The sequence below is a fragment of the Hemitrygon akajei genome, chromosome 2 (genome assembly GCF_048418815.1).
Source record: "Hemitrygon akajei chromosome 2, sHemAka1.3, whole genome shotgun sequence".
NCBI classification, from domain to species: Eukaryota; Metazoa; Chordata; class Chondrichthyes; order Myliobatiformes; family Dasyatidae; genus Hemitrygon; species Hemitrygon akajei.
Genome location: NC_133125.1, coordinates 197,202,150 through 197,224,070, shown reverse-complemented (window position 1 = coordinate 197,224,070; position 21,921 = coordinate 197,202,150). Strand labels below are relative to the sequence as shown.

General features: G+C 53.6%; 1 protein-coding gene across 1 annotated transcript in view; it reads right to left on the bottom strand.

Moving 5' to 3' along the window:
- The window catches only part of skic2 (SKI2 subunit of superkiller complex), a 110,382-nt gene that overhangs the window by 20,265 nt on the left and 68,196 nt on the right, over positions 1 to 21,921 (bottom strand). Inside the window, exons 16-20 of the mRNA XM_073034813.1 lie at positions 20,420 to 20,632; positions 15,219 to 15,329; positions 13,253 to 13,364; positions 8,600 to 8,718; positions 6,191 to 6,328 (exon numbers count right to left, since the gene is read on the bottom strand). Coding sequence (XP_072890914.1) covers positions 6,191 to 6,328; positions 8,600 to 8,718; positions 13,253 to 13,364; positions 15,219 to 15,329; positions 20,420 to 20,632 — 693 coding nt within the window. The remainder of the gene's footprint in view (positions 1 to 6,190; positions 6,329 to 8,599; positions 8,719 to 13,252; positions 13,365 to 15,218; positions 15,330 to 20,419; positions 20,633 to 21,921) is intronic.

The window sequence follows — 21,921 nt, the reverse complement described above, 5'->3', positions numbered from 1 at the left end:
CTCCGGTTCCATACACACTTTTCTACTGTCACACTTGATTGGTCCTATTCTCCCACATCTCACGTATGTTTTTGCTACCATGATTATGTGTGCTGTGTGAGACCGTTTTCTGCTCTGTAATTATATGGGTTATGTGTGCTGTATGTGACGATGTTTTCTACTCTGTAATTATATGGGTTACGTATGCTGTGTGTGACGACGTTTTCTGCTCTGTAATTATATGGGTTAAGTATGCTGTGTGAGACTGTTTTCTGCTCTGTAATTATATGGGTTATGTGTGCTGTGTGAGACTGTTTTCTGCTCTGTAATTATATGGGTTATGTGTGCTGTGTGTGATGATGTTTTCTGCTCTGTAATTACATGGGTTATGTGTGCTGTGTGTGACGATGTTTTCTGCTCTGTAATTACATGGGTTATGTGTGCTGTGTGTGACGATGTTTTCTGTTCTGTAATTATATGGGTTACGTGTGCTGTGTGTGACGACGTTTTCTGCTCTGTAATTATATGGGTTATGTGTGCTGTGTGTGATGATGTTTTCTGCTCTGTAATTACATGGGTTATGTGTGCTGTGTGTGACGATGTTTTCTGCTCTGTAATTACATGGGTTATGTGTGCTGTGTGTGACGACGTTTTCTGCTCTGTAATTATATGGGTTATGTGTGCTGTGTGTGACGATGTTTTCTGCTCTGTAATTACATGGGTTATGTGTGCTGTGTGTGACGACGTTTTCTGTCTGTAATTATATGGGTTATGTGTGCTGTGTGTGATGACGTTTTCTGCTCTGTAATTATATGGGTTATGTGTGCTGTGTGTGACGATGTTTTCTGCTCTAAAATTACGTGGGTTATGTGTGCTGTGTGTGACGATGTTTTCTGCTCTGTAATTATATGGGTTACGTGTGCTGTGTGTGACGATATTTTCTGCTCTGTAATTATATGGGTTACGTGTGCTGTGTGTGACGATGTTTTCTGCTCTGTAATTACATGGGTTATGTGTGCTGTGTGTGATGATGTTTTCTGCTCTGTAATTACATGGGTTATGTGTGCTGTGTGTGACGATGTTTTCTGCTCTGTAATTATATGGGTTATGTGTGCTGAGTGTGACGATGTTTTCTGCTCTGTAATTACATGGGTTATGTGTGCTGTGCGTGACGATGTTTTCTGCTCTGTAATTATATGGGTTATGTGTGCTGTGTGTGACGATGTTTTCTGCTCTGTAATTATATGGGTTATGTGTGCTGTGTGTGATGATGTTTTCTGCTCTGTAATTATATGGGTTATGTGTGCTGTGTGTGATGATGTTTTCTGCTCTGTAATTACATGGGTTATGTGTGCTGTGTGTGATGATGTTTTCTGCTCTGTAATTATATGGGTTACGTGTGCTGTGTGTGACGATATTTTCTGCTCTGTAATTATATGGGTTATGTGTGCTGTGTGTGACGATGTTTTCTGCTCTGTAATTATATGGGTTATGTGTGCTGTGTGTGACGATATTTTCTGCTCTGTAATTATATGGGTTATGTGTGCTGTGTGTGACGATGTTTTCTGCTCTGTAATTACGTGGGTTATGTGTGCTGTGTGAGACTGTTTTCTGCTCTGTAATTATATGGGTTACGTGTGCTGTGTGTGATGATGTTTTCTGCTCTGTAATTATATGGGTTATGTGTGCTGTGTGTGACGATGTTTTCTGCTCTGTAATTATATGGGTTATGTGTGCTGTGTGCTGTCCCCAGAGGAACGTTGTTCAGATGGCTGTGTTCATGAGTATGGTTGAATGACAATTAAACTTGAACTTGAACACAAACAGATTTGTCTCAGCTATACCCAAGCTTACACAAATATCACAGGGTGAAATTCAGTCCCAATTCTAGATACACACACACTGACACACTCAAACCAGAGCAGAAAGATATTCTTGTGCGCAGCCAAGTACAAGTACAGAAAACGCACCCAGGACATCCCTATTCTCTTTATAGAGGGAGGGGGTACAGGAGCCTGCAGACACACACTGAAAGATTCAGGAACAGCTTCTTCCCCTCCGTCAGATTTCTGAATATTCCAAAACCCATGAATAATAACTTCACAATGCCTATTTTTTCCAATATTTACTTATTTTGCAATTTACACAAACTTCTGTGTCATTGCAGTGTATGGCTGCTGTGAAATAACAAATTTCACAACATCCTGGTCATGCACCTACAGGAGAGACGTCAACTGCAGATCATTTACACGGGTGATGACAGGACCTGGGTTATAGGGAAAGGTTGAATAGGTCAGGACTTTATTCCCCGGAATGTAGGAGAATGAGGGGAAATTTGATAGAGGTATACAGAATACAGGCCTTGATAGAGTGGATGTTGAGAGGATGTTTCCTATAGTGGGGAGTCTGGGACCAGAGGACACAGATAGAGTGGATGTGGAGAGGATGTTTCCTATAGTGGGGGAGTCTAGGACCAGAGGACACAGATAGAGTGGATGTGGAGAGGATGTTTCCCATAGTGGGGGAGTCTGGGACCAGAGGACACTGATAGAGTGGATGTGGAGAGGATGTTTCCTATAGTGGGGGAGTCTAGGGCCAGAGGACACAGAGTGGATGTGGAGAGGATGTTTCCTATAGTGGGGAGTCTGGGACCAGAGGACACAGATAGAGTGGATGTGAAGAGGATGTTTCCTATAGTGGGGGAGTCTAGGACCAGAGGACACAGACAGAGTGGATGTGGAGAGTATGTTTCCTATAGTGGGGAGTCTGGGACCAGAGGACACAGATAGAGTGGATGTAGAGAGGATGTTTCCTACGGTGGGAGAGTCTAAGACCAGAGGACACAGATAAGAGTGGATGTGGAGAGGATGTTTCCTACGGTGGGAGAGTCTAAGACCAGAGGACACAGACAGAGTGGATGTAGAGAGGATGTTTCCTACGGTGGGAGAGTCTAAGACCAGAGGACACAGATAGAGTGGATGTGGAGAGTATGTTTCCTATAGTGGGGAGTCTGGGACCAGAGGACACAGATAGAGTGGATGTGGAGAGGATGTTTCCTATAGTGGGGAGTCTAGGACCAGAGGACACAGATAGAGTGGATGTGGGGAGGGTGTTTCCTATAATGGGGAGTCTAGGACCAGAGGACATAGCCTCAGAATAGAAGGGTGGCCCTTTAGGACAGAGATGAGGAGGAATTTCTTTAGCCAGGGAGTGGTGAATCTGTGGAATTCTTTGCCACATGCAGCTGTGGAGGCCGAGTCTTTATGTATATTTAAGGCAGAGGTTGACAGGTTGTTGATTGGTCAGGGCATGAAGGGATGTGGGGAGAAGGCAGGAGATTGGGGCTGAGAGGATAATTGGATCAGCCATGACGAAATAGTGGAGCAGGCTCGATGGGCCAAATGGCCTAATTCTTCTCCTATGTCTTATGTTCATATGAGGGGTATAGAGGGGGTGAATGCAAGCAGGCTTTTTCCACTGAGGTTGGGTGAGACTAGAATTCGAGATCATGGGTTAAGGGTGAAAGGTGAAACGTTTCAGGGGAGCTTGGTGAGAGTGTGGAATGGAGGGCACAGCTTAGTCAAGATGGTGCTAAACGGCGACTCCTTTGCTTGCATCTTCGGAAACAGCTCCATTTCCTTCTTTAATATCTCTGCTTTTCCCTTTCAGGGCCCTGACCTGGAGTTACACGCTGACTTCAGTTCTTTGCGGGAATGGGACCCGCTGTCGGGATTTCATGACCGGCCGTTGTCTGACGTGCCAAGGGCTCGGCCTGAGAGTCCGGCTCGCCTTCGGAGGCCGAGAATCTCGGGGATCTGGAGACAGGCGGATCGAAGATCGGTGTCCCGACAGACCGGTGTGTCGTGGGAGCTGGAAGATCTTTGGCTGAAGGCCCAGAGAGACCCGAGATCTTTGGGCAAAGAGCTCGGAAAAAGCAACGCAGCGGTCTTTTAATATCGTAAGCCAGTGAGCTGTTTGTTATGTCTCCCCACTCGCTGTGAAACGGAGACTCCCCTTTCTCCCTGATTAGGGAGAGAGAGAGAACCTGCGGTACGTTGAATACCAGGTGAACAAGTGGGCTTTGGGATACTGCAAGTTGGTGTCTTTGCTGCACGCTCGAGCGCTCGGTGACGGGTGCGATGCCGGGGGAGGGGGGATCGTGTTTGCTGCCACTTACACAGACTGCAATCTTTAAGTTTGGATAGGTACGTGGCTGGCAGGGGTATGGAAAGCCGTGGTCCAGCTGCAGGGCGACTGGACTAGGCAGAACGACAGTTCGAGATGGGCTGAAGGAGGTGTTTCTGTGCTCTATGCCTCTACGACACAATTTATTCATTTTACAAATTATAGCAATTTTAAAGAAGTTGCTCCATATTGTTGCTGCGAAACAACAGATTTTGCAACGTTTGTGCCATGGTAGCAGGACCCTGGTACAGAGTTTGGAGTTCAGGAGTCGCTGTCCGCCCCCCTCTGCAACGTGCGGGTCCTCCAGTTTCCTCCCACAGCCCAAAGACGTACAGGGTAGGTTAATTAGTCACTGTAGATTAACCCTAACCTAGACACGAGACAATCAGGGTGGTTGGCCCAAAGTCCAGCAGTATCAGTAAATAAACAAGCCAGTGATAATGAACTTGACTGTGATACACAGATAGAGCTGAAAGCAAATAATACATAAATTTGGACGTGAGTACACACAGACCCAAGCAGACACAGCACACAGACACAGGCAGGGACCCTATCCTGTACACAGCAGACTTCTGACACACAGCCAGAGACACAGGCAAATAACCGAGTCAAGGGGACACATCACGCGAGCGACGGGTCGGAGGGAGGGGTCGCCTCACGCGAGCGACGGGTCGGAGGGAGGGAACACATCACGCGAGCGACGGGTCGGAGGGAGGGGACGCCTCACGCGAGCGACGGGTCGGAGGGAGGAGTCGCATCACGCGAGCGACAGGTCGGAGGGAGGGGTCGCCTCACGCGAGCGACGGGTCGGAGGGAGGGGTCGCCTCACGCGAGCGACGGGTCGGAGGGAGGAGTCGCATCACGCGAGCGACGGGTCGGAGGGAGGGGTCGCCTCACGCGAGCGACGGGTCGGAGGGAGGGGTCGCCTCACGCGAGCGACGGGTCGGAGGGAGGAGTCACATCACGCGAGCGACGGGTCGGAGGGAGGGGTCGCCTCACGCGAGCGACGGGTCGGAGGGAGGGGTCGCCTCACGCGAGCGACGGGTCGGAGGGAAGTGGTGCCTCACGCGAGCAACGGGTCGGAGGGAGGGGTCGCCTCACGCGAGCGACGGGTCGGAGGGAGGGGACGCATCACGCGAGCGACGGGTCGGAGGGAGGGGACGCCTCACGCGAGCGACGGGTCGGAGGGAGGGGTCGCCTCACGCGAGCGACGGGTCGGAGGGAGGGGCCGCCTCACGCGAGCGACGGGTCGGAGGGTGGGGTCGCATCACGCGAGCGACGGGTCGGAGGGAGGGGACGCCTCACGCGAGCGACGGGTCGGAGGGAGGGGGTCGCCTCACGCGAGCGACGGGTCGGAGGGAGGGGTCGCCTCACGCGAGCGACGGGTCGGAGGGAAGTGGTGCCTCACGCGAGCGACGGGTCGGAGGGAGGGGTCGCCTCACGCGAGCGACGGGTCGGAGGGAGGGGACGCATCACGCGAGCGACGGGTCGGAGGGAGGGGACGCCTCACGCGAGCGACGGGTCGGAGGGAGGGGTCGCCTCACGCGAGCGACGGGTCGGAGGGAGGGGTCGCCTCACGCGAGCGACGGGTCGGAGGGTGGGGTCGCATCACGCGAGCGACGGGTCGGAGGGAGGGGACGCCTCACGCGAGCGACGGGTCGGAGGGAGGGGTCGCCTCACGCGAGCGACGGGTCGGAGGGAGGGGTCGCCTCACGCGAGCGACGGGTCGGAGGGAGGGGACGCCTCACGCGAGCGACGGGTCGGAGGGAGGGGTCGCATCACGCGAGCGACGGGTCGGAGGGAGGGGGCACCTCACGGCGAGCGACGGGTCGGAGGGAGGGGACGCCTCACGCGAGCGACGGGTCGGAGGGAGGAGTCGCATCACGCGAGCGACGGGTCGGAGGGAGGGGACGCCTCACGCGAGCGACGGGTCGGAGGGAGGGGACGCCTCACGCGAGCGACGGGTCGGAGGGAGGGGACGCCTCACGCGAGCGACGGGTCGGAGGGAGGGGGCGCTCCTACCCACCTTGGCATCCTTGCGGGTGTGGAACTCAGAGAAGCTGCGTTTCATCACGTCCTCGACGCGGAGCGCCTCCACCCGCAGCAGGTTGAGGATCATGGTGTAGGTCAGGCGGAACTGCGACTGCAGCAGCATTGGCTTCCCCTGTAACACAGGTGGCAGCGAGTCAGCAGGGCATCTGGTCGGGTGGAGCCACAACAACCACAACTCACTCAGCGTCAGGGGTGGGGGGAGCGGGACAGTCCACAGGGAAGGGAATCTTTGCGGGTGGAGTTAAGAAAGAGCAAGTGAAAAAAACATTATGGGAATCACAAGGTGTGGGGTTGAGATTGCAAAGGGAGCTGGAAAAGGTATGTAATAAGGGTAATGACACAATTGTAATGGGAGATTTCAAAATGCAGGGGGACTGGGAAAATCAGATTGGTGTCAGATCACAAGAGACGGAATTTGTTGAGTGCCTAAGAGATGGCTTTTTAGAGCAGCTTGTGCTTGAGCCTACTCAGGTAAGGGCTTCTTAGACTGGGTGTTGTATGATGGCCCAGATCTTATTCGGGAGCTTAATGTAAAGGACCTTTAGGAGGCAGTGATCATAATATGACTGAATTCACACTGCAGTGTGAGAGGGAGAAGCACAAGTCAGATGTATCACAATGGAACAAAGGGAATTACAGAGGCATGAGAGAGAGGAGCAGGAGGCAACGAGGGGCCTTTACTGGTTGGCTGCCAGTGATCAGTGGTGTTCGTCATGGGTCAGTACTTTTCACATTGTTTGTCAGTGATTTGGATAATGGAGTTGACGGCTTTGTGAAAGTCTGCGATGATACGACGATAGGTGGAGGGGTAGATGATGCTGATGAAGCAATGTGATTGCAGCAGGACTTTGACAAATTGGAAGAATGGGCAAAATTAAATAAAAAAGAAAATCGGCAGATAGAATACACTGTTGGGAAATGTATGATATAAGGTTAATTTACAGATTGAGTCTGTGGTGAAAAAGAAGGCAAATGCAACATCGGCATTTATTTCAAGGGGAATAGAATATAAAAGCAAGGAGGTAATGCTGAGCCTTTATAAGACACTAGTCAGGCCACGCGGAGTATTGTCAACAGTTTTAAGTCCCATATCTCAGATAGGATGGGTTGTCATTGGAGAGAGTCCAGAGGAGGTTTACGAGGATGATTCCGGGAATGAATGGGGTTAACATATGAGCAGCATTTTGCAGCTTTGGGCCTGTACTCACCGGAATTTAGAAGAACTCGGGGGGATCTCACTGAGACATACCAAGTGTTCAAAGAGCTAGATAGGGTGGACATGGAGAGGATGCTTCCTATTATGGGGGTATCCAGAACTAGTGACTACAGCCTCAAATCTGAGGGGTGATCCTTTAGAAGGGGTAAGAAGGACTTTTTTTAGCCAGAGTAGTGAATCTGTGGGATGCTCTGCCACAGACTGTGGTGGAGGCCAAGTCCGTGGGTATATTTAAGGTAGATCGTTTCCTGATTGGTCAGGGCATCGAAGGACATGGCAAGAAGGCGGGTGTATGTGGTTGAGTGGGATCCAGATCAGCCATGATGGACTGAATGGCCTAACTCTGCTCCTCTGTCTCATGGTCGACAAGCATGTGCCACTCTACATCGGGAAGCGGAGGTGGGGGAAGTGGTTAGTGTGCAGATATCAGATGAGCTGTCCTGGGCCCAGCACACAGACTGTAAGGAAAGCAAAGAGAAGCAGCATCTTTAGCTCCTCAGGAGGCTCAGCTTGTCACCAAACACTTCATACCTCCACACTTTTGATAGTCTGGGTAGTCTCCAACCTGGTGGTTTGAACATCGACTTCTCCAATTTCCAGTACGGTCTCCCAGTCCCGCTTCTTCAATTCCTGAATCTGGCCTCTTTCCTCTTCTCTTCACCTCCCCTCGCACCCCTCCTCCCTCCCTCCCTTTCTCCCAAGGCCTCTCTGCCCTTTACTGTTTCCACCAGTCACCTCCCAACTTCTCACTTCATCCTGCCCTCCCTGCCACTTATTTATTCTGGCATTCTCCCCCCTACTTTCTTTCCAGTCCTGAAGGTCTCAGCCTGAAGCGTTGACCATTTATTCCTCTCCACATATGCTTCCGGAATCTAGACTCCTCCAGCATTTTGTGTGTGTCGCTGATGGAATGGCCTAACTGTTCTATCACTGTCTGGTATGTCTATTTCAATCCATTCCTCTTCCCAACTAACCCCCTCAACCATCGGCCTCCCTTCTCAACAAGGCCACCCTGTCCACTCTCCCTCCCCGTCACCCTACTAATCCCTCCTCCCACTCTCTCCATACGCCCCTTCCCCCGACTGACTCCTGGACCCCACCTCCCCCACCAGGCCTCGTCCCGCCTCCCCAACATCTCTCTCCCCGCCGTCGTTGGGCCCCGCTCACCAGCATCATCCTGTGGAGGTCGGCCATCTCATGAACCCCAGTCTTGCAGAGGATGATCACCATCCCCGTGGTGTCCAGCCCTCGTCTCCCCGCTCTGCCCGCCATCTGGATGTATTCTCCTGCACCAGACACAGGGGACGGAAAGGTCACAGGTCACAGCCAGGGAACCGGGGCACAGGGGGCAGAAAGGTCACAGGTCACAGCCAGGGAACCGAGGCACAGGGGGCAGAAAGGTCACAGCCAGGGAGCCGGGGCACAGGGGGCAGAAAGGTCACAGGTCACAGCCAGGGAACCGGGGCACAGGGGGCAGAAAGGTCACAGGTCACAGCCAGGGAACCAGGGCACAGGGGGCAGAAAGGTCACAGGTCACAGCCAGGGAACTGGGGCACAGGGGGCAGAAAGGTCACAGCCAGGGAACCAGGGCACAGGGGGCAGAAAGGTCACAGGTCACAGCCAGGGAACTGGGGCACAGGGGGCAGAAAGGTCACAGGTCACAGCCAGGGAACCAGGGCACAGGGGGCAGAAAGGTCACAGGTCACAGCCAGGGAACTGGGGCACAGGGGTCAGAAAGGTCACAGGTCACAGCCAGGGAACCGGGGCACAGGGGTATAGAGGCGCCGAGTGAGGAGGGGCTACTCCTCCTGCCAGGGCGGGCAGGGAAGCACAACAGGGGGTGTGTCGAGAGATGGCATGTTATTTTATTTCCAGATACTGTACTGCATGAGACAGGACCATCTGAACCTCAGAGCTGCACCGACCCAGGAACCCAACTATTTAACCCTTGTCTAATCACAGGACAATTAACCTACTGACCAGCATGACTTTGGACTGTGGGAGGAAATGGGAGCAGCTGGAGGAAACCTTCATGCACATGAAAGGACATACAAGCTTGCTTAGAGAGGACAGCAGAAATGATCTCCGTAATGTCCCAAACGTTGTACTGACTGCTGTACCGCGACGCCCTAATGGAGGTAACTGGTGACCTCAAATACAGATCCCGAGGGGATGCAGTACTTGATAGGCTGAATGGCCTAATTCTGCTCCTGTGCCTTATGAGCTTCTCTGGGCAGAGATTGAGGAGAGATTTACACATTCAAGATTCAGAACGGGGCACAACTGGGATGAGAGAGGCAGGCAGGAGTCGCTTTCATAAGAGAAAAGAACAGATTAGGCCACTGGGCCCATCGAGACTGTTCTGCCATTCTAAATCATAGCAGATTTATTATCCCACTCTACTCCATTCTCCCTGTGACCATTGACACCCTGATTAACCTAGAATCCATCAACTTCCTCTTTAATTGTACCCAATGACTTGGCCTGCACAGCCTGTCTGTGGCAAAGAATCCCACAGACTCACCTCCATCTGGCTAAAGAGTTTCCTTCTCATAACTACCCCAAAGTACATCCTTCTGCACCCTCTGGTCCTAGACTACCCATTACAGGAAACATCCTCTGCACACCCACTCTATCTGTACCCTCTGGTCCTAAAATCCCCCACTATAGGAAACATCCTCTCCACATCCACTCTATCTGTGTCCTCTGGTCCTAGACTCCCCCACTATAGGAAACATCCTCTCCACATCCACTCTATCTGCGTCCTCTGGTCCTAGACTCCCCACTATAGGAAACGTCCTCTCCACATCCACTCTATCGGTGTCCTCTGGTCCTAGACTCCCCCACTATAGGAAACATCCTCTCCACATCCACTCTATCTGTGTCCTCTGGTCCTAGACTCCCCCACTATAGGAAACATCCTCTCCACATCCACTCTATCGGTGTCTTCTGGTCCTAGACTCCCCCACTATGGGAAACATCCTCTCCACACCCACTCTATCTGTGTCCTCTGGTCCTAGACTCCCCCACTATAGGAAACATCCTCTCCACATTCACTCTATCTGTGTCCTCTGGTCCCAGACTCCCCCACTATAGGAAACATCCTCTCCACATCCACTCTATCTGTGTCCTCTGGTCCTAGACTCCCCCACTATAGGAAACATCCTCTCCACACCCACTCTATCTGTGTCCTCTGGTCCTAGACTCCCCCACTATAGGAAACATCCTCTCCACACCCACTCTATCTGTGTCCTCTGGTCCTAGACTCCCCCACTATAGGAAACATCTCTCCACATCCACTCTATCTGTGTCCTCTGGTCCTAGACTCCCCCACTACAGGAAACATCCTCTCCACATCCACTCTATCAAGGCCTTTCAACATTTGATCAGTTTCAATGAGATCCTGCCTCATTCCAGTGAGTACAAGCCCAGAGCCATCAAATGCTCCTCATACATTAACATACGTGAAGCATGTCTTTTGAGGAGAGGTTGACTAATCTAGGGCTTTGGATCGAAGGAGGGCGAGATGTGACTTGATAGAGGTGTACAGGATAAGAAAAGGCAGAGACAGGCTGGAAGCCAGCGCCTTTTCCCAGCGCAGAAACGGCTAATATGAGAGGGCATCGTTAAGTGACTGGAGGGAAGTATAGCATGAATTTTAGAGGTAGGGTTTTCTTCCTCAGACAGACTGGAGGGTGCAAGGAACATGCTGCCAGGGGTGGGGGTAGAGGCGTATACAATAGGGACATTTAAGAGACTCTTAGATAGGCACATGGATGAAAGAAAAATGGAGGGTCAAATGAGAGGGAAGAGTTAGATTGATCTTAGAGCAGGTTCAATTGTTGGCACAACTTTGTGGGCCGAAGGGCCTGTACTGCGCTGTAATGCTCTATTCCTGAAGCTCCTCTGGTCCCTCTCCTGTACCAGCACATTCTTTCTTAGACAAGGGGCCCAAAACTGCTCACAATACTCCGTGCAGTCCGACCAATGCCTTATGAAGCCTCAGCAATACATCTTTGCTTTCATATTCTAGGCCTCTCGTTGGATTTGCCTTTCCCACAGCAGAGAGGTCAGTGTCCGGGAGAACACTGGGTAGAGGTAGCTGCTGTCCGGACTCACTGAAAGAAAGGAACGGTCTGGAGCTCGCTGGCTTTGTGGGGACAGGCATGGATAAATGGGTCAACACTTCAGGGCTAAGCAGCATCACGCACGGTGCAGACAGAGAATGTTAAACTCAACCATCTCCTGCACCAACTCTATCTAAATACACCACTGTGCAATCTGTTGGACTTTCTAACCAACAGACCTCAGACAGTCGGGATCCCTCCCCATCATCCTCAGCAGGGGTGAGCCCACTGCTGTACACTCTGCTCACACACGACTGCACAGCCAAACACACACACTGTCAGTTCACTGGCGACACAACCGTGGTAGGGCCCATCACCAACAACGATGAGACAGGCCCGGCGCCCGGCAAACAACCTCTTCCTCACAGTCAGCAAAATAAAGGATATGGTTATCGACTTCAGGAGAACTCACACCGCCCCATTTTACACCAGCAGCACGGCAGTGACAGCCGTAAGCGGTTTCATACCGAGAGTGCACATCTAGCACAACCTCTCATGGTCCCAGATCATATTCCACAGAGTCAGGAAAGCTCACTGATACCTCTACTTTCTGAGGCCAGGGAGGGCCGAGCCGGCGGACGGGGCCAGTGGGTGGGCCGGCCAACAGGCCTGTCAGGCAGGCAAGGCCGGAGTTGGGGATGTGGAGGGGTTGGTTAGTGTTGCTCAGCCTTACTGCTTGAGTCTGGTGGTCCTGGTGTGGGTGCCGCTTAGCATCCTCGTTGATGGGAGTGGGACGAACAGTCTGGTGGGATCCTTCATGATGATACCGGCCTTTCTGTATACACGTCCTGGATGGTCAGTCGGATGGTGCCGCTGATACGTTGGGCAGTTTTGACTGCCCACCGTAGAGCCTTTCTGTCTGCCGCAGAGAAGTTCCCGTACCATGCAGTGATGCAGCTCGTCAGGATCAAATCAAGTTTAATTACCATTCAGACCATTCCTGGATACGGTTCCTCTGGGGCCCAGATGCAATACATACATCCAAAGTAGTGAGAGAGAGAGAGAGAAAATGCACACACCATACATACGCACGCACGAGCACACACACCATACGCACGCACGAGCACACACACCATACGCACGCACGAGCACACACATCATACACATGCACGAGCACACACACCATACGTACGCACGAGCACACACACCATACGTACGCACGCACGAGCACACACACCATACGCACGCACGAGCACACACACCATACGTACGCACGCACGAGCACACACACCATACGTACGCACGCACGAGCACACACACCATACGCACACACGAGCACACACACCATACCCACGCACGCTCAAGCACACACTACTTTATTGTTCCCTGTCAGACACCATCTGTACAGACATTGCTGTGCCTAGTGTCATCTTTTGGACATACAAGCTCAAGTTTGCATTTATACTTAATGTTTTGTTTTCAAATTATTGTGTTCTATATCGTGTTTGTTTCTGTTGGGCATCAGATCTGGAGTAACGGCAAGGAACTGGCATAAATGGAGAGAGTGCCAGGACGTGCCCTGAAATGGAGGGAGGCCTTTAATCGTAAGAGATGGGATGGGCTGGGATCAATCTCACTACAACGAAGGACGCTGAGGCGTGACCTTTAGAAGAGGGTGATAAAATTGCTGGTCCAGCATGAATTTTGCGGGCAGTAAAGCAACGACCACCCGCCCCCAGTCAGGCACCGTTACCTGGCATCAGGTCGCGGAAGTTCGTGCCATCGTGCTTGCGGATGCTGTCGAAAACCACGGTCCTGGCCGGCATGTTCACCCCCATGGCAAAGGTCTCTGTTGCAAACAGGATCTGTGGCAGAAAGGTAGTCGTGAGCAACGTGCAACACTCCAAGGAAATGTATTATCACAGTACGTACATGTCACCCCGAGTCACTTTCTTGCAGGCATTCACAAGAAATTAAAGAATACAGTAGAATCAATTTAAAAAACTACAAAGACTGGCAATGTGCAAAAGACAAACTGCAAATTAAATAAATAAATATTGAGAACATGAGCTGTAATTTTCTTTCAAAATGATCCTGAAGATTATGGAATCAGTTCAGTGATGGGGCCAGTGAAGTTATCCTCTCTGGTTCAAGAGCCTGCTGGTTGAAGGGTAGTAACTGTTCCTGAACCTGGTGGTGTGAGTCCTGAGGCTCTTGTACCTCCTGCCTGATGGTGGCAGCAGTGAGACAAGAGCATGGCCTGGGTGGTGGGGGACCCTGCTGGTTGAGGGGTAATAACTGTTCCTGAACCTGGTGATGTGGGTCCTGAGGCTCCTGTACCTCCTGCCTGATGGTGGCAGCAGTGAGACGAGAGCATGGCCTGGGTGGTGAGGGGTTCCTGCTGGTTGAGGGGTAATAACTGTTCCTGAACCTGGTGGTGTGAGTCCTGAGGCTCCTGTGCCTCCTGCCTGATGGTGGCAGCAGTGAGACGAGAGCATGGCCTGGGTGGTGGTTCCTGCTGGTTGAGGGGTAATAACTGTTCCTGAACCTGGTGGTATGGGTCCTGAGGCTCCTGTACCTCCTGCCTGATGACAGCAGTGAGACGAGAGCATGGCCTGGGTGGTGGGGGACCCTGATGACGGATGCTGCTTTCCTGCAAGAGCATTTCATGTAGACGTGCTCAATGGTGGGAGGGCCTTTACCTGTGATGGACTGGGCTGTGTCCACTACTTTCTGTAGGCTTTAACGGTATTGGTGCTCCCATGCAGCCAGACAACATGCTCTCCACCACGCATCTATGGAAGTTTCTCATGCCAAGTCTCTGCAAATTCCTAAGTACAGGTGCTGCCGCACTTTCTTCATAATTGCACTGACACGCTGGGCCTAGGCCTGGTCCTCAGAAATGAGAACATCACAGAATTTAAAGTTGCTGACTCTCTCCACTCTGATCCCCCGACGAGGACTGGCTCAAGGACCTCTGCTTTCCTCCTCCTGAAGTCTATAATCAGCTCCTTAATCTTACTGACATTGCGTAAAAGATTGTCGTCGTGGCACCACTCAGCTAGATTTTCAATCGTCCTCTAATATGCTGATTCGTCACCACCTTTAATTTGGCCTACAACAGTGGTATCATCAGCAAACCTGAATATGGCATTGGGGCTGTGCTGAGCCACATAGCCATAGGTGTAAAGCGAGTGGAGCAGGGGAGGGGACCAGGCACACAACCCTGTGGTCCACCTGTGCTGATGGAGATTGTGGAGGAGATGTTGTTGCCAATCTGAACTGAATTAGGAAAAGGAGGAATTGAGGCCAAGGGTTTGAAGCTTATCGATCTGTTTTAAGGGGATGACGGTATTGAATGCCGAGCTGTAGTTAATAAAGAGCTGTCCGGACGCTTCAGGGCTGAGTATGAAATGGAATCTCCTAATGAACAGAGTGTAAAACATGCTTCTCACTGTATCATGTGACAATAGTACGCTCTCCTCGGATTTTCTTCTTTGTGACTCTTTCTGAAATCATTACCTATGTGTGTGGTGTGCTGCTGGTTCTGTGATTTGTACCTTGGCCACAGAGGAACGTTGTTTCATTTAGCTCTATTCATGTGTGGGTGTAAAATAAGAAAGCTTGAACTCAAACTGGAATAAACCAATTCCCAGACACATTATAAACTAGGATCGATACTTCGCCCTGAGCACCGGCTCTGATGGAGCGGGACTCACCTTGACCAGGCCTCGGGCGAACAACATCTCAATCACTTCCTTCAGGATAGGCAGGATGCCACTGTGATGGACACCAATACCTCGCTTCAGCAGCTGAACCATCCGCAGTACCTGCCCGGGAGGAGGGAGAGGGAGAGAGGGGTGAGTACTGAACCATCCGCAGTACCTGCCCGGGAGGAGGGAGAGGGAGAGAGAGGGGTGAGTACTGAACCATCCGCAGTGCCTGCCCGGGAGGAGGGAGAGAGAGAGGGGTGAGTACTGAACCATCCGCAGTACCTGCCCGGGAGGAGGGAGAGTGAGAGAGAGGGGGTGAGTACTGAACCATCCGCAGTACCTGCCCGGGAGGAGGGAGAGTGAGAGAGAGGTGAGTACTGAACCATCCGCAGTACCTGCCCGGGAGGAGGGAGAGTGAGAGAGAGGGGTGAGTACTGAACCATCCGCAGTACCTGCCCGGGAGGAGGGAGAGTGAGAGAGAGGTGAGTACTGAACCATTCGCAGTACCTGCCCGGGAGGAGGGAGAGAGAGAGAGGGGTGAGTACTGAACCATCCGCAGTACCTGCCCGGGAGGAGGGAGAGTGAGAGAGAGGGGTGAGTACTGAACCGTCCGCAGTACCTGCCCGGGAGGAGGGAGAGTGAGAGAGGGGTGAGTACTGAACCATCCACAGTACCTGCCCGGGAGGAGGGAGAGTGAGAGAGGGGTGAGTACTGAACCATCCACAGTACCTGCCCGGGAGGAGGGAGAGTGAGAGAGGGGTGAGTACTGAACCATCCACAGTACCTGCCCGGGAGGAGGGAGAGTGAGAGAGAGGGGGTGAGTACTGAACCGTCCGCAGTACCTGCCCGGGAGGAGCGAGAGGGAGAGAGAGGGGGGAGTACTGAACCGTCCGCAGTACCTGCCCGGGAGGAGGGAGAGTGAGAGAGAGGGGTGAGTACTGAACCATCCGCAGTACCTGCCCGGGAGGAGGGAGAGGGAGAGAGAGGGGTGAGTACTGAACCGTCCGCAGTACCTGCCCGGGAGGAGGGAGAGAGAGAGAGGGGTGAGTACTGAACCGTCCACAGTACCTGCCCGGGAGGAGGGAGAGGGAGAGAGAGGGGTGAGTACTGAACCATCCGCAGTACCTGCCCGGGAGGAGGTAGAATGAGAGAGAGGGGTGAGCAGTGCGCAGTGTCTGGAGGAAGTGCTTCTGTCCACATTGGACACTTTGAAAGTTCAGCCACCAGCCCTCGATGCACTCACACAGAGTCCCTACCACACCTCCTCCCCCGAATGAGACCATCAGGTACAGTGTGATCCCCGAGCAACCATGGTCCGACACTCTGTGGGGATTCTCATCCCCTAATAAGTACTAATGCAGACATTTTGGGGACCCTTATCCTCTTACTGATCCCCCAATATCCAGCAACCCAGACACCCCGGCTTCCAAACACTACCCACCCAGCCATAGTGGCGACCCCAATCACCCACCCACTCACCGCAGGGACCCTGACCCCAAATCCTCACAGCAGTTAGGCTCCAACCCATCTGTTCAGTGTGGGAAGTACAAAACCCTCCGACCAGACCCACAAATGTGGGGCCCTCCCACCTGCTGGCGGGGTCCCGGACTGTACCTGAGGCACGGACCACCACAGACGCGGAGAAAGCCACTGGGACTGTCCCACCAACTGCGGGGTTCTGGACTGTACCTGGGACACGGACCCTTGCAGCTCTGGTATTGTCCCATCACCTGACGGAGTCCCAGACTGTACCTGGGGCATGGACCCTTGCAGCTCTGGTATCGTCCCACCAGCTGATGGGGTCCCAGACTGTACCTGGGACACGGACCCTTGCAGCTCTGGTATCGTCCCACCAACCGCGGGGTTCTGGACTGTACCTGGGGCACGGACCCTTGCAGCTCTGGTATCGTCCCATCAGCTGACGGGGTCCCAGACTGTACCTGGGGCATGGACCCTTGCAGCTCTGGTATCGTCCCATCAGCTGACGGGGTCCCAGACTGTACCTGGGGCACGGACCCTTGCAGCTCTGGTATTGTCCCATCAGCTGTACCTGGGACACGGACCCTTGCAGCTCTGGTATCGTCCCATCAGCTGTACCTGGGGCACGGACCCTTGCAGCTCTGGTATCGTCCCATCAGCTGACGGGTCCCAGACTGTACCTGGGGCACAGACCCTTGCAGCTCTGGTATCGTCCCACCAGCTGTACCTGGGGCACGGACCCTTGCAGCTCTGGAATCGTCCCATCAGCTGACGGGGTCCCAGACTGTACCTGGGGCATGGACCCTTGCAGCTCTGGTATCGTCCCATCAGCTGACGGGGTCCCAGACTGTACCTGGGGCACGGACCCTTGCAGCTCTGGTATTGTCCCATCAGCTGTACCTGGGGCACGGACCCTTGCAGCTCTGGTATCGTCCCATCAGCTGTACCTGGGGCACGGACCCTTGCAGCTCTGGTATCGTCCCATCAGCTGACGGGTCCCAGACTGTACCTGGGGCACGGACCCTTGCAGCTCTGGTATCGTCCCACCAGCTGTACCTGGGGCACGGACCCTTGCAGCTCTGGAATCGTCCCATCAGCTGACGGGTCCCAGACTGTACCTGGGGCACAGACCCTTGCAGCTCTGGTATCGTCCCATCAGCTGACGGGGTCCCAGACTGTACCTGGGGCACGGACCCTTGCAGCTCTGGTATCGTCCCACCAGCTGTACCTGGGGCACGGACCCCTGCAGCTCTGGTATCGTCCCATCAGCTGTACCTGGGGCACGGACCCTTGCAGCTCTGGTATCGTCCCATCAGCTGTACCTGGGGCACAGACCCTTGCAGCTCTGGTATCGTCCCATCAGCTGTACCTGGGGCACGGACCCTTGCAGCTCTGGTATCGTCCCATCAGCTGACGGGGTCCCAGACTGTACCTGGGGCACGGACCCTTGCAGCTCTGGTATCGTCCCACCAGCTGTACCTGGGGCACGGACCCCTGCAGCTCTGGTATCGTCCCATCAGCTGTACCTGGGGCACGGACCCTTGCAGCTCTGGTATCGTCCCATCAGCTGACGGGTCCCAGACTGTACCTGGGACACGGACCCCTGCAGCTCTGGTATCGTCCCACCAGACTGTACCTGGGACACGGACCCTTGCAGCTCTGGTATCGTCCCACCAGCTGACGGGTCCCAGACTGTACCTGGGACACGGACCCTTGCAGCTCTGGTATCGTCCCACCAGACTGTACCTGGGGCACGGACCCTTGCAGCTCTGGTATCGTCCCACCAGCTGTACCTGGGACACGGACCCTTGCAGCTCTGGTATCGTCCCATCAGCTGTACCTGGGACACGGACCCTTGCAGCTCTGGTATCTTCCCATCAGCTGTACCTGGGGCACGGACCCTTGCAGCTCTGGTATCGTCCCACCAGCTGTACCTGGGACACGGACCCTTGCAGCTCTGGTATCGTCCCACCAGCTGACGGGTCCCAGACTGTACCTGGGGCACGGACCCTTGCAGCTCTGGTATCGTCCCATCAGCTGTACCTGGGGCACGGACCCTTGCAGCTCTGGTATCGTCCCATCAGCTGACGGAGTCCCAGACTGTACCTGGGGCACGGACCCTTGCAGCTCTGGAATCGTCCCATCAGCTGTACCTGGGGCACGGACCCTTGCAGCTCTGGTATCGTCCCATCAGCTGACGGAGTCCCAGACTGTACCTGGGGCACGGACCCCTGCAGCTCTGGTATCGTCCCATCAGCTGACGGGTTCTGGACTGTACCTGGGGCACGGACCCTTGCAGCTCTGGAATCGTCCCATCAGCTGTACCTGGGGCACGGACCCCTGCAGCTCTGGTATCGTCCCATCAGCTGACGGGTTCTGGACTGTACCTGGGGCACGGACCCTTGCAGCTCTGGTATCGTCCCATCAGCTGACGGAGTCCCAGACTGTACCTGGGACACGGACCCTTGCTGCTCTGGTATCGTCCCATCAGCTGTACCTGGGGCACGGACCCTTGCAGCTCTGGTATTTTCCCATCAGCTGTACCTGGGACACGGACCCTTGCAGCTCTGGTATTTTCCCATCAGCTGTACCTGGGACACGGACCCTTGCAGCTCTGGTATCGTCCCATCAGCTGACGGATCCCAGACTGTACCTGGGGCACGGACCCTTGCAGCTTTGGTATCGTCCCATCAGCTGACGGATCCCAGACTGTACCTGGGGCATGGACCCTTGCAGCTCTGGAATCGTCCCATCAGCTGACGGGTCCCAGACTGTACCTGGGGCACGGACCCTTGCAGCTCTGGTATCGTCCCATCAGCTGACGGATCCCAGACTGTACCTGGGGCATGGACCCTTGCAGCTCCGGTATCGTCCCATCAGCTGACGGAGTCCCAGACTGTACCTGGGACACGGACCCTTGCAGCTCTGGAATCGTCCCATCAGCTGTACCTGGGGCACGGACCCTTGCAGCTCTGGTATCGTCCCATCAGCTGACGGGTCCCAGACTGTACCTGGGGCATGGACACTTGCAGCTCTGGTATCGTCCCATCAGCTGACGGGTCCCAGACTGTACCTGGGGCACGGACCCTTGCAGCTCCGGTATCGTCCCATCAGCTGTACCTGGGGCACGGACCCTTGCAGCTCTGGAATTTTCCCACCAGCTGTACCTGGGGCACGGACCCTTGCAGCTCTGGTATCGTCCCATCAGCTGACGGGTCCCAGACTGTACCTGGGGCACGGACCCCTGCAGCTCTGGAATCGTCCCATCAGCTGACGGGTCCCAGACTGTACCTGGGGCACGGACCCTTGCAGCTCCGGTATCGTCCCATCAGCTGTACCTGGGGCACGGACCCTTGCAGCTCTGGAATTTTCCCACCAGCTGTACCTGGGGCACGGACCCTTGCAGCTCTGGTATCGTCCCATCAGCTGACGGGTCCCAGACTGTACCTGGGGCACGGACCCCTGCAGCTCTGGTATCGTCCCATCAGCTGACGGGGTCCCAGACTGTACCTGGGGCACGGACCCTTGCAGCTCTGGTATTTTCCCATCAGCTGACGGGTCCCAGACTGTACCTGGGGCACGGACCCTTGCAGCTCTGGTATCATCCCATCAGCTGACGGGTCCCAGACTGTACCTGGGGCACGGACCCTTGCAGCTCTGGAATTTTCCCACCAGCTGTACCTCGGGCACGGACCCTTGCAGCTCTGGTATTTTCCCACCAGCTGTACCTGGGGCAGCTCACGGTCGGTGCCCTTCAGCCGAGAGATGCACTTCTGGAAGAAGACGTGGATCTCACTCTTCTCAACAGCGCTGGTCAGGTCAACGGTGGTCAGCATGTTGGCGTTCTCGTCGCACCGGTTGCGGGAGAAGGTGAAGGCCACCACGGGCAGGTTGTCCTTTTTCCTCAGGACATCGATCAGGGAGAGCCAAACACTCTTGTCCTGGGGCAAAGTTCAAGGTTCAAAGTAAACTTATTATCACAGCACATATATGTCATCACGGACAGTCTATTCGGGTTCATTGGGACCAGTACACACGTCACCGTGACAGTTTATTCGGGTCCATTGATTGGGACCAGTACACACGTCACCGTGACAGTCTATTCGGGTTCATTGGGACCAGTACATATGTCACCGTGACAGTCTATTCGGGTTCATTGGGACCAGTACACACGTCACCGTGACAGTCTATTCGGGTTCATTGGGACCAGTACACACGTCACCATGACAGTCTATTCGGGTTCATTGGGACCAGTACATATGTCACCGTGACAGTCTATTAGGACCAATACACACATGTCACCACAAACAGTCTATTTGGGTAAATTGGGACCTGTACTTTTTCATCATAGCTGCTACCTGACCTGCTGAGTTCCTCCAGCATTTTGTGTGTGTTGCTTGGATTTCCAGCATCTGCAGATTTTCTCGTTTCTGGTTAGATAACATCACACAAGCACACACAACTGACACTATTTTAAAACTAATCACTCCGTAATGTACACTGTCACACAAGTGCACATGACTGACACTAGTTAGAAACTGTTCAGCAACAGTTTACTGTCACAATTAACCGGGATAGTGTCTCAAATTAACAAAATGAATCCTGGCTATTTTCTTGATTTTGTTTTTGTTCTTTAAGACTTGTCCCAAATAAGAGGCTACCCCAATTAACCAATGGCCCAATTAACCGGAATTCACTGTCACTCACTTTCTTGTGGGCATTCACAGTAAATACAAAGAACACAATACAAAGGAAAACTGCGGAGGCAGAACATGGACAGGTTGGGAGCGGGGCTGGATTGGGGAAGAGACTGCAGTGCCCTGCGGAACAGTTTTGTGTGTTAGTTATGAATAATTTATTCTAATGTAATGTGATGCCGTTCTTTCCAGTCCAGGTGAAGGGTACCGGCCCAAAATATCAACAGTTTATTCCCCTCCACGATGCTGCCTGACCTGCTGAGTGCAGTCTGATTCGCAGCATCTGAATAATTTCTTGTGCTTATGTTAACATCTCCTGCTGTGTCTCCCAGTATTACCGACTCTCACCGCTACTCCCCACACCACTCCTTATCCACCCAGCACCTTCACCCTCCCCAGCCTAAACGCTCGTCCAACTCAAATCCATCCCCCCTTTGGCGAGGTTATGTCGAAGATGTATTTGTTCGTTCATTTTGACATCACTATTCTTGGCAAATCTTTCTACAGAAAGTGCACTGTTTTTACAAGAAGGG